The sequence below is a fragment of the Aquarana catesbeiana genome, linkage group LG05 (assembly GCF_042186555.1).
Source record: "Aquarana catesbeiana isolate 2022-GZ linkage group LG05, ASM4218655v1, whole genome shotgun sequence".
Lineage (NCBI taxonomy): Eukaryota > Metazoa > Chordata > Amphibia > Anura > Ranidae > Aquarana > Aquarana catesbeiana.
In genome coordinates, this window is record NC_133328.1 from 503330168 (window position 1) to 503348200 (window position 18033).

The 18033-nt window shown below is 39.2% G+C and overlaps 1 protein-coding gene across 2 annotated transcripts in view; it reads left to right on the plus strand.

Moving 5' to 3' along the window:
* SNTG1 (syntrophin gamma 1) overlaps positions 1-18033 on the plus strand; it is a 1290858-nt gene that overhangs the window by 1048941 nt on the left and 223884 nt on the right. For both annotated transcript variants that reach the window (XM_073631576.1, XM_073631575.1), the window contains one exon: positions 16976-17078. In XM_073631576.1, coding sequence (XP_073487677.1) covers positions 16976-17078 — 103 coding nt within the window. The remainder of the gene's footprint in view (positions 1-16975; positions 17079-18033) is intronic.

Below are 18033 nucleotides of genomic sequence, written 5' to 3' on the forward strand. Positions count from 1 at the left end.
CTGAGGGGGACACAAAGCAGGGAGGAAGAAAATATGATGTAATGTGACACAGAATCCAGTGTCACCTACGATAATTCCCCTCAGCTGAGTGTACAGGTATTCGCACTTGTAGGATGATGACATTGGCAGAACCCAGGAGGAGGTCTGTGTTATCCAGGAACACCAGGAAGAAGATTGTTTTTCTGAGGTATCCTGAGAGATATAATACCAGGCGTGTGACTGTGTAGTGGAGTCAACTTTTGGAGGTGAGTGGGCATTCCAGCTAGAGGTGGTTTTCACTGAAGTAACTTATTAAATAAACAACTTTTATTTATAACAGCCAATACAAACTATTTGTAGAGCTTTTTAGGTATAAAGGAAGTTGTGTTAATATATGCAGGAGGTGCCCACAAGACTGGGTAGGAAGGTACTGCAACCCCTATTAATTATACTACAAATACAATAAAGTTTCTCCCAAAGGCTTTTTTGCAGAAAAAAAGTCAAACAAGTGCAACAAAAAAATTAGATAACAATTTTTATTGATACAAATGTTAAAATCCAAATAGACGTACTGTTTTAAATATAAGTTCTGATAAACCCCAACTACAATGAGCGATGTCCTATTAAAAAAATGGCAGGTAACAAACGTTATTGGAATTTCCAAAATGGTACTCCTGCTTAAGCAAAAAAGCCCCAATGCATTTTGATTGCAATAAGTAGAATCTTCCTCAGGGGGATGAGGACGTCTGGATTGAAAACATATAATATTAGAATTTTTACAAAATCACAATGTGTCAACTTATGCTATTAATAATTATCCACTGAGTGTCATACCTTAAAGATGGAGGGATTAAGCCTCAACCAGAGCAAATCAAAATTAAAATTCAGAACTGTTTCCTGGCTGTCATCGTCACAAGAGCAACAGATAACACACATATGGCCCACAAGAGGCCACGTGCATAGCGCTGAGAGAATGCAGGAGGTAGAAGCACATCTATAATAAATTATGAATAATTATTGAAATGTGCATCAGGAGATAAATAGAAAAAAAAGATAAAGGGAATAAGGAAAAGTGAACATATTAATGAGGTGCCCATAGGCAGTCTAAGCTTACCAAGCCTAGGAGGGTCTACCTGAGGGTTGATGAAAAATTATTAAGGTACAGTATATATAGAATTGGCATTGTAACTGCAAAATGTATGTACACATGAGGAAATGTCTCCAGTGTGGCAGAAGAAACATCTATGGCTATGTTAGTAAAAGCATACATTGATCATACACGATACCAAAGTCTAAAATAAACTATACTTTAAATTTACCTGGAATTGTGATTTCACAAATATGTTCACTTTTACTAATTCACTTTTTTGTTTCTGTGAACTGAACTATCCCGTGCAACTAAAAGTCCGGTTTTTAAGTTGAAAGGAAAATGGAACACTGAATTGACATGTTAACTAGCTACTATAACCCCTTTTAAAAGTATTGAGATGATGGTGCTTGGAGTTCAACCTTAAAAATATAAAGATACCCATCCCTGAAGATTTCCTATTTTCACCTACCTAGAGCCTGCACCCAAGCATTAAACCGCTCCCCATAGCCTCTTTATAATTCAGGTTATAAAAGGTGCATTGGGTTGAATAATTATACAATATTGCTTTTTGAAGCTTTTGGAGAGTTGAGTCTCACATGTCAGTCCATGGCAGGAATGGCCTCTCTCCAGGTTGCATTCACTTCCCTAAAATATAACTAAAATACTCATTAAAAAATATTTTAAATATTTTAAAAATATGAGCTATTTTTTAAAATATGGTAACATAAGTATTGATGACAATACTAAAGCTAGTCATGATTTTTAGAACCGCATAAGCATTATCACCTCTTTTTGATATTTTCTGACAGAAGAATTTTAGACAACATGGCAACATAAGCTGTGCTCACAACACTTTATTGCACATTTCTGTTATGAATTGTAGTTGACAAATGCTTTGTTTAATGTATGCCAGTGGCAGCTCCCATTGTCTGGATTTGCTCAGAGGACAAATCTACAAATCACTTTTTATTGTGTTTCTGCCTCTCTTTTAATAATTAAAATGGCTCCAACAGTTGACTCTGTTGCAATTTCTGTGACTTACAAAGAGTAATCTCAGATTAAGTGGGAGTTGTTTTCCTTCTATGTATTTTGTTTGGAAACCATTTACAGTATATGTAATCAAGGTGGACCTAATTATTAAGCACAGAATTTGTGGCTGATATAAAGATAATAAAGCACCCAGAAGATGAAGCAACCTGTAAACAGTCACCTAGAGATGAATGATCTTTCGATCTGGGACCATATTACTTGGTAAAGCATGCCCAGAGAACGCCATCCCCTGCTTTTATTAGATTTAGACACTAGTGCGATGCAAGAACCCTAAGGATCCAGTGCGGGTTCCCGCAAATTCTTCTATTTACACAAGCAAGGTAGATGGAGAAGTTATCTCTGCTGTGTTATTGTTTTCTGACAGCGGGGACTCCTCCACTGTCAGAATAAACTGATCAGCACTGCAGCCAATTGGCTTCAGCCACCAATCAAATTACAATTTTCCAATATCCTGTTCAACAAAAGTCAGTTGTTAGAGGTAGTGGATGAGAGGTTGTGGCAATATGGTTGGTACATAGGAGAGGAGGAAATGTGGCTCCAAGAGTGCCACAGACCTCCTCCTCCATGTAGCCACCAAGGCCATTTTCATTCAACCAGCAATGAGCCCGAGTCACCTCACTTAAGCCCTGGCTTTTTACTTGCTAGAAAAGCAGACAACAGTCATGCTGCTCAGCACAATCTATGCAGCGTTTAACCTCTCTGTCTAGGTCTGCATGAGGAGGGGAAGGAGCATGACCACAAAACAAAATCCAAGAATGTCCTCACATGACCTAACCCCTTTCCTACCTCTTTTGTTTTACTGTTTTACTGTTACCAATTTCACTGTTTACATGCTTCAGGGAGCACAAGCATGGTAGTCAGTCATCTTAATTTGTTGGTACTCAGTGTCCTGGAACTTGTGTGATGGCCAGTAGGACATAAAAACTGTGGGACAGTGTACAAAATCTGGGATTGTCCCACAAGATCCAGGTAACTTTGCAGGGGCAACTATGCAAAAAGAGCTCTGAATTCACGTATTAAAAATTGCTTTAAAAAGTGTGAAAGGTTTAGTGGCCGCTGTCTACATGAAAAACAAAACTGTGTTTGTATCCAGTTTTTTGTTCTATTACCCCACATAGTAAATAACTGGTTTAGCTGTTTTTCTGATCCTAAAATCAAGTTATTCTATGTGTTGTTAGAACCCAAATCATTCATATGTCTGAACACCATGACTTGCATAAAAACTCCTGCTCTTTCTCAGTCAGGTTGAATGGTGCTGGGGTGCCTATATCATGTGGAGGGCACTGGATCTTTTTGTTTTCCTCTGAGATTTTGGTCCTGTAGCTAGAGGCTTCATAGAGAATGGGAGGGATGACATCTCCAATTCTGGGGCCATGTTTTACTGCCAGCCAGTACACTGATTGTGCATAAGGGATTTTGTGAGGATGCTGACTGTAGTTCAAGATTCTGCCCAGGAGTCAGTGTGGCTGCAAGGGAGCAGACAGAAGTGCATATGTGTGCACAGTAATTGAGAGTACTGTCTGGAGGAACAGACAAGGGCCTTTCTTTGAGGCCAGAGCTTCTGCAGTGTAAGAGCAAACCATGAGGCTGGTATGAGGTGTTTGTTTGCTATGGAGTACTAAAAGTCCCAGCGAGGGAAACTCATGTGTTTTTTTAAGGATAAGTTCACTTTAAAAAAAAGAAAAAAAACGGGTGAAACATGTAACATGTTACCAAAATTGACCTTATCCTTTAACTTTTTTTATTAAAAGTGGGCAATGAAAGCCCTAAAAAAGAATTATTGGTGTGTGGCAGTTGGTTTTGTACTACTGTGACCCAGATTTAGCCGACAGTGGTACAGTACAGTAAAAAACTGAATATACAAAATAAAGCACATCAAAGAAACTCTGTGTGTTCTGTGAACATTTATTCACTTCATTGGGAGTAGATGCTACTAACATGGTGTCTGCAAAAGAGCAGACTCATTGTGTACTATTGTCATTTGATGACCGACCTCCTAGGATCGCACCTCACATCCACCCCACAGGCAACACCCTGGCGTGATCTGTCACCTGCTGTGTCTACCGAACATGGCCAATGACAGATCACGATACCAGCCCGCTGCCGGTACCATGTGATCACTGTGGCAATCACAGCAGATCACATGACAATTGTACACAATGAATGGCTTTGTTTAATGCCTTTCATTGTGTACTATTGTGTTAAGCTCTGTGATTGGTCACAATGATTACATTATACAGACAGGTCCAATCACAGCCCATCTGTACCATGTGATTAGCTGTGACCAATCATGGCTAATCACAATAATAAACACTGAATGAATAGTTTTCATTCAGAAAGAATGGTTGCTTATAACTGTAAAATTCACAGTTACAAGCAGTCATAGTGTGTGAAAAAAAATCCTGATCACCTCCCTTACTGTGGTAACACTGCATTGCTTTGGTTAGTGTATGTAAAAACAAATTGTAAAAAATAAAATAAAAGACAGAAAAAAGGGCAATAAAAAGAAAAAAAAATTAAAACAATTATTTTTTTCTGTATTTATTTTTTACATACTATCACCAGTCACTGTTCCTGGTCACAGCCACACCAGTTATATGATGACGCTGTACTGCACTGGTGACAGTATGTAAAAACTGTTGAAAAAATTATTTTATATTAATTTTCCGAAATATTGTGACAACAATTTACAACTTAAAAAACTTGCCATGCCTAAATACCTTGGACTGCCTGTTTTCCAAAAAGAGGTAGTTTGGGGGATATTTGTGCTGTCCTGGCATTTTCGGGCCTCAAGTACCATCAGTACATCAGGATTAATCAATTTTCAGATATACAGTATATACCATAGTTTGTGAACTCTATAACTTTCCTATAGACTAAAAGATATACACTGATTTGGGTTATTTTCACCAAAGAAATATAGTAGTATGCATTTGGCCTAAATTTACAAAGAGAGATTATTTATTTTCAAAATGTTATAACAGAAACTAAGAAAAACAAGTTTTTCCCTTATTTAGCAAAAAATGTAAACAATAAAACTGCGCAATCAAATACCACCGAAATAAAGCCCTATTTGTGTGAATTTTTTTTTTTTAAAAAGTCATATGGGTACAGTGTTGCATGAAAGTGCATTCAAAGCATGACAGCACTGAAAGCTGACAATTCACCTGGGAATGAAGGAAGTAAAAGTGTTCAGTATTGAAGTGGTTAAACAAACTTATATTGCAAAGAAAATGAGGGTGTGTGTCTGAGCAAGTTTGTTACATTGAAAAAAATCTACACTCGCGCTAAGGTGAAAAGAAATAATTGTTAATATGAATAGAATTTGCAGCTACTGTACACAAAGTGCTAATCACTTGAATCATGCAATATTATTATTATTATACAGGATTTATATAGCGCCAACAGTTTGCGCAGCACTTTACAACATGAGGGCAGACAGTACACTTACAATACAAATCAATACAGGAGGGATCAGAGGGCCCTGCTTGTTAGAGCTTACAATCTAGAAGGGAGGGTCAAGTGGAATAAAAGGCAATAACTGTGGGGGGTGAGCTGATGGAGAAAATGAAAATACAGTTGTTAGTTGTGGGTAGGGTAGGATTTTCTGAAGAGAAGGGTTTTCAGGGATCATCTAAAAGCTAATAGAGTAGGAGATAAGCGGACAGATTGGGGTAAGGCATTCCATAGGATTGGAGAGGCTTTGGAAAAGTCCTGGAGGCGAGCATGGGAGGAGGTGACGAGGGAGATAGAGAACAGAAGGTCTTGGGAGGAACGAAGAGAACGAGTAGGTTGGTATTTAGAGACTAGGCTAGTGATGTAGCTGGGGGATAAATGGTGGATGGCTTTGGAAGTAGTTGTTATTATTTTGAATCTAATACTACTGAAGGGGACATGCAATAAATAAATTACAGTTCTCGCAACATATGAAAATAAAGCAAATAACCCTCAGAAATCTTATCATAAATTGTGTTGATGTATAATCCAAAATTGTACTATTAAAGTGCTCTGATGCTCCAAAAAACATCAAATACTGTATATGATTACAAAAATACAACGCTTGAAACAGTGCAAAATTGATAAATTGTCAAAAAATATGAGATTAAATTATATTGCAATAACGTTCCAATATAAGTGCTCTTGTGCTCCAATCCATTGAAAAGTGCAAAAGTGCTTCAAACTTCCACTCTGTGATGTGACACACTCCCCTTCAGTGTCCCCACTCACCAGATAAAATGGACCCCTAGCTTTTCAGTCTGGGGGTCAAGTCAGGCTGAAATCTGTCTGAAGATGATGATTTGAACAGGTCCACAGGAGATTTCTCCCGGCGTGATTAAAGTTGAAATATTTACCAGGAAAAAAGGAAAGGGAACTAATAGTGAAGTTCTATATGATAGGTGTTTATTGCGCAAACAAAAAGTTCCTACTTACAAAATTCCAAATTACAATAGGCATGTAATCAGATAAAGGATACAATCCAGGAATGCTGCATCCAGCGTACGTTCCACTGAAACTGGAAGTGACGTTGTCTGTACTAGGCACTGGAAATTATGTCAACGCATTTTGCCCTCCCACAAGGCATCATCAAGGACCTAATTTCCAGTTAGAATGACCAAGTTTTTATATACAAAGGGAGTCTCCTCCCTAGTGTTTGTCCAGTGAGATTTTTGTAGCACTATTTTTTCGTAGACCTAAAAAACGTTGTCTCTACCTTGCACAGTAGTACAGGCCATTTTGCCATGGATTAAGAAATTAATATACTCCATCCAAAGAACATCAATTCCACAATTATATCTTTAATCATTACATATAAAAACATTCCGATATTAAAAATCTATTTACAATTAACCCCCTTTATTGATAGTAAAAATACCATAATAAAAACCTAATTTTACTAACAAAAAAGAAGAAAGAAGAAAAACTGATAAAATAATTGTACATACTAAAAATAAATAAAAATGAAATAAAAATAAAATAAAATAAAAATAAAATGAATTAAATATAGACATATAGTTAATTATATGATAAAAATGTTTTAACCAATTGGAAAGAAAGCAATTCAAGTCCAATTCTATAGTCAACCCTTAAGGACTCATAGTTCTCAAACGATGGGACTGTGTTTCGTTTTTGGGAAATGGCCTTTTCAGGTTTCCTCCTCTCCAGTGGGCCTCTATTCTGTCTATACCACCGAACGCCAAACCACTCGGATCCCTGGCATGATGATCACACATCTCCCACAACTGAAAAAACCCGCATGGTCCAAGAAAGTGCACACCTTCTTTGGGGGATCCACTACAATAGGGGCTAACTTTAAATGCAATGTAGGAGGCTTGATGTAGAGAAACTGTGGCCTATTGGGTAAAAGTTTCTTTAGTTCAACATCCTTTAATAAGAAGGGCCAATGCTTGTAGTAATTCTCTCCATTTGTTTATACTGACGGGTGAAGCCTGTCATAAAGGTTACTCCAAAAACCTTTCTACTATTTTCCTTCTTGTTAAACAGGTCCTCTCTCCTCATGTATCCTACTTTTTTCTTAATTTCCTTTTCTTGAAACCTATCCAACAAAATATCTGCCTGTACTTCATGATCCTCTTTCTTAACACAATTACGTCTCACTCTCATTAGTTGACTTTTAGGAATGGTACTTAGCCATCTGTGATGATAACAACTTCCCAGTGGAATCTATCCATTCCTGTCAACTTCTTTTATATTTTGCACTGTTTCAAGCGTTGTATTTTTGTAATCATATACAGTGTTTGAAGTTTTTTGGAGCACCAGGGCACTTTAATAGTACAATTTTGGATTATACTTCCTTTGTGATAAGATTTTTGAGGTTTGTTACATTACTAAGAGTATTGAGTTTTGGGCAGACCATAGATGATGTGATTTTCTTTCCTGCAACCACGGCTTGTAGGAAAGAAAATCGCTCAATTCCCCCATCAACACAACCAGGGGGCACAGGGAACTGTTCCTGCTGGGAGAACAAACAAATTATTGCTAGCAGCTATAGCCACTGGCAAAAATCTCATGTAAATATTCAACATGCTGGTTGTACCCAATGTAATTGATGGATCAACTTGGGTACAATCAGTCTGCCCTAGATGGTTCAACTCTCGGTCGGTTTGGCAGGGATCTAACCATCCATGGCCAGCCTTACACTTGTTTCTATTGAATTTCACAGTTAAATTCATACACCATGGTTAGCTACTATAAGAGGAAAATAGAAGTAACACTTTGAAAATGGATGGTATAGGACAAAATCCATCTATGACTTCAACTGTCATTTTAACCCAGGAATGTACCAATAAAAAAGTTAGGAAGACTGATTTTTTCACTAGAAATTATGTAAATGATTGGCATGCTTACCCTACACGCACCCCTCTTGTTAAGTTTTTTTTTCCTTTTTTTTTTTTTATTTCCTACAATTCCCCACTGTCCTGATGTTACCTAATGTTACATGACAGTAATCAACATGTAAAAGTAAATTCACAAAGATTATTGCCCAGGTTTTGCTTAGAAAAATGAACCATTTCACAAAAGAGGTAAACAAATCACTGATGAAATAAAATGATTGCAATATAGGGAACTTAAATAGTTAAATGTTTATCTCATGTAGAAAACTAACAGTTCCAACAATGTCATATTTATTTTTGTGAATTTTAACATTTTGCTGTTAAAATTGTCATGACACAAAATAACTAATGCATGTAAATGAACTCATGTGCCTCTGTGAATTGATCTTATTATTTAACACAGATTTATAATTGCATGCTTATTGCCTGAAATAAACTTGTGGTTTATTTTGCTACATTTATAACATAGCCATAAATCTTTACTTTTACTGCCATGGTTTAATGATGTTTGGTCCCTTCAGCTGTGTTTTCTTTTTGTTACTACATCTGACGCCTCTGTATTTTTAGTATTTATTATTTTCTTTAATTAATTTTTGATCTTCAGCCATAGCGTAGTGCAGGTACTTGAGGCATTTTCTTCTTCTGTTTTATTATCTATGTAATTAACAGCAGTTCTTTTGAACTGAGTCTAAATCTCAGAGAATTATTAGCAAATTTGTTTGAGCTTTGCATAACATCTTAGCCCAAAGAGTTTTTGAAAAGAAATCGACTTTTCTGATTGTGGTAAACAAAGCTGTAAATGTACTGAATAGGGATTAATGTGCCTGTTGCTGAATTTATAGTGTGTAGCTGAAATACTGAAGGCTGATCATTACAGTTGCCACAAAGGATGCTGTAATGTTTATGCTCTCTAAACTGTGTCTAAATATGCAGGATTTAGTTTAAAAAGTTAAGCTCTTGTACCTGCACTCACTTTATATACAAGGGCAAATTTCTTTCATTTCTGTTATCGGCCTTTGGCATGGGAAAAATCTTGTCATTACTAGAAAAATTAAGAAATACATATATCTTTTGTTTTTCTTTAAGGTTAAGGTGTTCTTATGACAATATTGTCTTGAAAAATTATTGACTATTGTATGCAATTCATAGACAAAATGTGATGAAATTTTTTTTTTTTTTTTTTTTTTTTTTTATTTTTTTTATGGTTTGGCTTAATAAGCCCTACATCCTTGGATTTCCTCTCTGGTTCAGAAACCATGAGCTTATAACAGCTTATAACACTGTTGTTAAGGGTTCACAAGCCCCTGATCACAGCAATTGGTTAAAAATGTGGCTTCCCCTTTTGCCAACATCACTGCCAGCTGCCCAGTGCCCTCCAATAAGACCTAATGTGACAGCTCCTTCACCCGTGTATCGATCAGTTCTCCACCTCCCTGTTCCCTTATCCCACGTAGACTCCTCTCCTTTCTCTCTTTCTACCCTCTGATTCATAGTGCTCCCACCCCATCTGTGTGCACCAGATCTCCACTGATCTCTGCTAGCTTCTCTGTGGCTTCAATCCCCTCACCTCTCCATTCAACTCCCTGTGTGTTCCTGGTCCACCTGTCCCCGAACTCTGTGCCCTCCCACTTGTGAAATCTGTCCCTGCCTGTACTGGCCTCTCTGTCTTCCTCTTTGTTTGATACAATCACCCGTCTCCCACCTCTCCACCTGCTTCTGTGTGCTCCAAACCCGCCTCTTCCCCCACCATTACCAAGATATGTCCCCATCTGTACTAGCATCTCTGTCTTCCTCTCTGTGTGCTCCAACCGCCTTTTTCCTACCTCTCCACCCACCTCTATGTGTGCTCCAGACCCACCTTTTTCCCCACCATTACCAAGATATATCCCAATCTGTACTGGCCTCTCTGTCTTCCACTCTGTGTGCTCCAACTGCCTGTCTCCACACTCTCCACCCACCTCTATGTGTGCTCCAGACCCACCTCTTCCCCTACCATTACCAATATATGTCCCCATCTGTACTGGCCTCCCTGTCTTCCTCTCTGTATGCTCCAACCACCTGTCTCCCAACTCTCCACCCACCTCTTTGTGTGCTCCAGACCCACCTCTTCCCCCACCATTACCAACATATGTCCCCATCTGTTCTGGCATCTCTATCTTCCTCTCTGTGTGCTCCAACAGCCCATCTCCCATCTCCCCACCCACCTCTATGTGTGCTCCAGACCCACCTCTTTCCCCACTATTACCAAGATATGTCCCCATCTATACTGGCCTCTCTGCCCACTTCTCTGTGCCTTTATATAAAAGATAAGGCTTGTGCAAAATTGAAACAGAGGCAAACTTCATATTATTAATAAATGCTGTATTGCATACTGTTCATACTCACTCAGCCACTGTGAGATTTGTTTTCTGTATTCTGCCGAAAACCTGATTGATCCTGCTACTCTTTATCTCCACCTTCTGTTCATGTCCCCAATTTAGCTTGGGATTTTGCTACTTTAGTGGCAACTCTGCACATGCTCAGTTTTCAATGGGTTTCTATGCTGAGCATTTCCTCCCTTTCACATCTGAGCAGCCCACATGACTATACAGCCACACACTTGGGTGTATACACAGTGGTAAATGACAGCCCGCTCCCTTCCTCCTTCTCCATGCCCACTAACCAGCTAAATACAATGGGGAGGGCAGGATAATGCATGTAGATTAATGAAGAATTTACCTCGTTCTTATTATAAGACACAGAATGGAGGGGCGTGACGCAGCCTGTGACTGGCAGAAATCCGCTCACACCATGTTATTTTCACAAAATAATAAAGATTTGATTTCAAATATATATTTGTATGCCAATTTGAAACAGTTTATTAGCCAGTTGCTGTCCACCCACCGTCAAAAGACAGCGAAGCAGTGCGGCTCTCATTCTGGGACGCCGTCATATGACGGCGCCCCAGATTGGCTGCTCTCGTGCACCCGCAGGGGCGCGCATTGTGGCGATCATGGCCATGCCGTGTTGCTAGGACGTGGAGCAACCCCGATCTCTGTAAAGAGACGTATGCTGCTCTTTAACCATGTGATCGGTTGTGTCCAATCACTACCGGTCACATGTAAACACGGATCACATGTAATCGGAGCTCCTCGCCTCACATTGACAGAGTGTGTGGTGAGGAGAGCCAATCAGCGGCATCTCCTCACAGGGGCAACAAAACATGCCCATCAATGCCCATCAATGCCCATCAGTACCGCCTATCCGTGCCACCTATCAGTGCCCACCAGTGCTGCCTATCAGTGTCAATCAGTGCCACCTATTAGTGCCCATCAGTGCCACTTAACAGTGCCCATCAGTGCCACCTATCAGTGCCCATAAGTGGGGCATATTTGTGCCTCCTCATCAGTGCCACCTAATCAGTGCTCATAAGTGCCACCTCATCAATGCCCACCAGTTCAGCCTATCAGTGCCGCCTCATCAGCGCACATCAGTGAAGGAGAAAAAATTGCTAAATTACAAAATTTACTAATTTTTTGGTCTTTTTTTAGTAAAAAAAACCCCAGCAGTGATTAAATACCACCAAAAGAAAGCTCTATTTGTGTGAAGAAAATTATAAAAATGTAATTTGGGTACAGTGTAGCATGACCGCGCAATTTTCATTCAAAGTGTGACAGCGCTGAAAGCTAAAAAATGGCCTGGGCAGGAAGGAGGTGTAAGTGCCATGTAGGCAAGTGGTTCATGTTTTTCTTTTTTTACTCTGTATTCCAAAGGCTGTTTTTGTTTTTTTAATTTTGAACATGTGACCAGCAGCAGAGGACTAGAGGCTCCTTCTGCTTATGTTTCCCTGCAGACAGGCTGGGAAAGATCTGGTTCATGTGACAGCTTTATATCGATTAGGAAAAAGCTACTTAGATGATTTCTTTTTTTTTTTTATTAAAATAATTATAGTGCCATTATCCACATACAGAAATAGAAGGGACAATGTAAATTAAACAGTGTGTGTTTAGTATCACTTTAACCACGAATAAAGGCCATAGACATATTGCTTTCACACTGATGTGTGGACATGTGTAACATGTGTAGCGCGATTGAGGTTTTCATGTTTTCCTACATCCCAGATGTGTGTGCTTCTGTACATTTGTGCATGTACATGGAGTGGGGGGATTTCGCTCCATTAGTTCCTTCCCTGGTCACTGTACCCAGGGAAAGTGACTGCAAAAAGTAGAAGTGACCAGCTTTCATATTTAGGGGGGGCACATGGGGGGACAGGGACAAAAGTAGGGGGGCAATATATATATATATATATATATATATATATATATATATATATATATAAAGATATACTGGGGCCCTTTACTACGACCCCACAACGGCCCTTTCACATGTTCTGCAGTGAGCTCCCTTCCTACTGTATTGGGGTCCCCCAGGGTGGCAGAAAACAAGATATATATGTCACCAGCATACCAAGAAAATATAAGGATCCAAAGCAGTGGGAGAACTATCAGGGTTGCAAAGGTTGTCTTGCCTCCGGGTCCTGGTGTTCTGCCACTGTGGGGTTTCCCAGCCTCCTCTTGCTGTCCTGCCCCTGCTATTGACTGCTCTGGTCTGGCATCTCTTGGAATTTACAGGCTGCTTCTCCTGTCCTAAGGACGGGAGAAATAAGTCTGTTTTTTCAGTAACTGAGAGTCCTGGTGGAGTCCTTCCTGCAACTCGCTCTTCTCCCTGCCAATGAGGATGCAGGGGAAGGAGCAGATCGGGCGGCCGTGGTTGTGTGAGCGCTCACATTATGCAGTGTCAGCAAGCAGAGGGAGGGGGGAGGAATCACCCGCAGGAGCTGACTGGGAACTCTCTCCCTCTTAGACATTGATTTTTTGTGAAAAAAAAATAATTTTTTTTTTTTATTTATTGGGGGGGGCACATGGTGGGGCACAGCATAATTGTTTCTGCGTTCTTACAAGCTAGGGGAGATCAGTAATCAGACTTTGCTGGTCTCCCTTCTTCCCTCTGTTCCAGGCCTGCATGTGGGAAAGCAGAGTCTGATGAGGGTTGCCTGGGAGAAGTTGCACATTTTGGGAGCTCATCATTCAACTTGTGATGTTTGCATGCATTCCTGACTGCAGTAGAAATCAGAAGCAGTAGAGTGTGTGTTAATACCTTCGCTGCTGCAATAAAAGGGTTAATAGCACACCTCAAAACACAGGGGAAGAAAAGAACAAATGTAATAAAAACACAATATTAGGCAAATATTACATCTTCCTATTTTGGTATAGTGGTAAAATTGTAAGTGTGGGGACACCAAAGTAGAGCTCTTCTTCACAGACATTAGCCATGGGGGCAAGGAATAGGATACACCCATTAAATAAAAATTGTCTAACAGTAACTATGTAAATAAACTATGTTTCAATGTGTGTAAGTGGTACCATGAGGCATCAGTGTCCAAGGAAGATGTTAATGTTCACAGATGTAAATGAGAAATGTAAATATAGTGTTTATAGCACAGTGGCTGATTGTCTTTGTTATCATATCTAGTTTAGAATAACAGTACCATTCTAATGAAAGGTATATAGTTTGACAGTAACTAAAAATTGAGTTTCAGTGATTCTCCCTGATGTGTTCCCTACTTCGGTGCATTGATTTATCTACTAAAATTCTCATTGTACCACAATTGGAAGTATTGCAAACTAGCCTATAAATGTCTTCATGTCAGAGCTCAACTCGCTGCACAAAAAAAAATTAATAATTTAATATTAATCTGTAATCCTAGCACTCTGGACCAATCAGGGCTAGTATGATGTTAGTCCTTGACTGTCCAATTACAATCTGGGGTTGCTCATGTAGCAGGCTGTATCGTTTAACCACTTCAGCCCCCGAAGGATTTGCCCCCTTCCTGACCAGAGCACTTTTTGCGATTTGGCACTGCAACACTTTAACTGACAATTGCGGGTCGTGCGACGTTGTACCTAAACAAAATTGTCATGCTTTTTTTTCCCACAGATAGAGATTTCTTTTGGTGGTATTTGATCACCTCTGCAGTTTTTATTTTTTGTGCTATAAACAAAAAAACAGCGTCAATTTTGAGAAAAACGCAATATTTTTTACTTTTTGCTATTATAAATATCCCCAAAAAACATCTAAAAAAATATTTTTTTCCTCAGTTTAGGTTAATATGTATTCTTCTACATATTTTTGGTAAAAAAAAAAATTTGCAATAAGCGTTTATTGATTGATTTGAGCAAAATTTATAGCGTCTACAAAAGAGGGAATAGTTTTATGGCATTTTTATTATTATTTTTTTTATTAGTAATGGCAGTGATCTGCAATTTTTATCATGACTGCGACATTATGGCGGACATATCGGACACTTTTGACACTATTTTGGGACCATTGTCATTTATACAACGATCAGTGCTATAAAAATTCACTGATTACTGTGTAAATGACACTGGCAGTGAAGGGGTTAACCACTAGGGGGCGATGAAGGGGTTGTGTCCTAGGGAGTGATTCTAACTGTGGGGGGGGGTGGGCTTCAACACACATGACATCGATCACTGCTCTCGATGACAGAGAGCAGTGATCTCTGTCATGTCACAAGGCAGAACGGAGAAATGCATTATATCTCCCCATTCTACTTCTCCGTGACATGATCGTGGGCACCCGGCCGACATAGGGTCCGCGGGACCCGTGGTTACGGTCACAGAGAACACGGTGGTGCGCATGCACCTGCAGCACCGCTTCTTAACGGGGACGTACGTGTATGGCCTTTTGCCCACCCGTGCCATTCTGCCGATGTATATCATCATGCAGCGGTCGGAAAGTGGTTAACTACAGTGAAGGGAGGTCCAGGACCTGACTGTGCTGTTTGACATGGGTGCCTGGATCACAAGAGTGGGTATAAAAAATGCAAATTCTTTGTTTTTTTTTCAATAGATTTTTATTGGATTACCAAGAATGATACAAATATGAAGTGCTACAAGTAGCAGAAGAGCAATGTTGACAAAAAGATGTCAGTATGTAATGGACTGATACCCTGATTGTACATAAGAGAACCAGGTACAAACCAGCAAACAAACAAACAAAGTGGCACTGGGAGTAAAAGCAGTAGCAATGGTAGAGATAAAACTGTAGAAAAGCTGTACAGATTGCAGCTATAGGAAAACTATTTTTTGGTGATCCAGGTAGTCCAGGGTTCCCATATAGTCTCAACAGAGCATGCCTTTCCATTTCTCAAAGCTTTCATCTTCTCATAGAAAAAGTGAGTTTTGATTAAATCTATAGATTCAAATGGATTTGGTGCATGGTGTTGCCTCCATTTTCTGGTTATAGTTATTCTTCCCACTAATAAAATTCATGTAACATCCATATGAAAAACCGTAGGAATAGTGTAAATTTCCAGATTCAACAAAGCCGGAGATGGATTAGGGAAAATGCAAATACTTTTGATAGGTTAAACAGTTCCCCTGTGGGCAAAACAGCTATGCATTTAGCAATTATACCTGGAGTTCAGCTTAAAAGCAAATGATTGTATTGCCTAAATACAAGGTTCTTTAGAAGCAACAATTTGAATGTAATCTTATTCTGTTATGCCAAAGCATACAAAAACGTGCAAACTGGTGATAGATGAATGACATATATAAGGAGGAATACTCTTTGTCTTTATCTCCTTTTACGATCATACAGTATTTTTGTCAGTTTAACCTTTCTGCGGGATTCCTTATGACTATTGGGAGCATACAAGCCTGTGGCCAAATGCCCACTCATGGGGATCACATACTAGGACTAAGTTTCAGAATTGTGGCTTGGTCTTTATGGGTTTATGTAGAGTTTCTGAACTCCCGAGCTGTACTTGCAGCCAGCTTAAAGCAAGTGGTCTGAGGTGTGCAATGCTGCTTCTTGAGTAAAATGCTGTTGTTCTCTTCATAGCACACAGTGCATCTTAAAATCAATTTTGAAGATCTCTGCCTACTTCAGGTGGGATAAGAAGTAGATGGTCCCTGTCCCATTCAGTTGTGGACTAGGTAGTAATGGTGCACAGCAATGTACTGATTGAATTGGTTGCACTGATTTTCACTTTGTGTTGTGGAGGAAAGTTAAAAACAAATCTTAGAAAGTGTTATTTTACCAAAAGAGTAAGTGATGCTTGGAATAGAGGAGTTAGCGAGTCAATCAACAATAAGTGGATTCAAACATGCTCGTGATAAACATAGATGCATACAAAAATAAAAGAACAAAAACAAACAAATATAAATATGGGACAGCCCTGATGAGTCACTTGGTCTTTTTTCTGCTGTCACTCTTTTATGTTTCTCTGTTTCTTTAATGAATGAGATGTGCAGACTATTTTACAGAGCTCATCTGTTTGGATGTTTGACTGTATTATTGATGGTTCTTATCCTGGTCAATGGTAAACATGTAAGAGTAATATAACTAGTAAACCATGTGATCTAGATAATGTGATAAAGACTGTCTCATCTGCATAAGGAGCAGGAATATCAAAAGAGATATAACCATTTTGTCTTCATAGGTGCAAGTTTTACGAAATGCCGGAGAAGAAGTTACATTAACTGTTTCATTTTTAAAAAGGGCGCCGGCTTTCCTTAAATTACCACTGAATGAAGACTGTGCGTGTAAGTGCTGTTATTGCTGTTGGCATCTGACACCCATTAAGGCAATATATATATATATATATATATATATATATATATATATATATATATATATATATAAATACTTGTAACCTTTTCTGCATGTGAAAATGTAGCTCACATCATGCTAAATGATGGGAAAAATACAATGCATTTGTCAAAGACACTGAGCACTTGACATGTGCAGTGAGGGGATGATATGAGGTGAGTCAGAAAATTACAGAAGAAAGAGATGAAAGAGGAAAATAATTACAGCAAGGAAGAGAAGAAGGAGCAGAGGGAATTTATAAAGAGGCCAGGAAATATACTTAGATATGTATCTGAAAGGAGGGTGAGATACATGAGAGAAAAAACAAGTGAAAAGATTCATGGGGTAATGTTTATGAATCTGTGATTCATAATTGTAATTCTTTGTTAATTATTAAGGGACACATAATTCAGAAACAGTTGCGTTATGCTGCCACCTACAGGAGGATTTGGACACTGGCAGCAAATAAATGGTTACAGTCTGGTATAACCTCTCCCTGTTGGACTGAATGAGAGAAGGGACTGCCTCTAATGTGACCATTGAGCCCTGGGGTCTGCTTGTGGTGCTTTCCAGACCTCTGATTGCTGTGTGTGTTACTAGCAGAGTGCTTTTCCATGTCCAGAGCTATGGCACCGCCCCCTGCAACCCATTTCTAAGTAGGCTGTGTGGCCTGAGTACCGTTAGCTACTATACTTATTAGAACTATGGGGCGCTATTATTACCCTCTTTTTTTCTATTGGTCTCAATGAAAATGATTAAAGCACTGAAAAACTGAGCCACTACCTAGGGCTTCACTCTCTGGTCCTGCCTTAAGCATGAGGTGGCATCTTCTCGCAATTGCTCTTAATTGCAAGAAACATGAGGTTCCTCTTTGGTTAATCCTTGCCGTTCTCAACAGCTGGTTTGCAA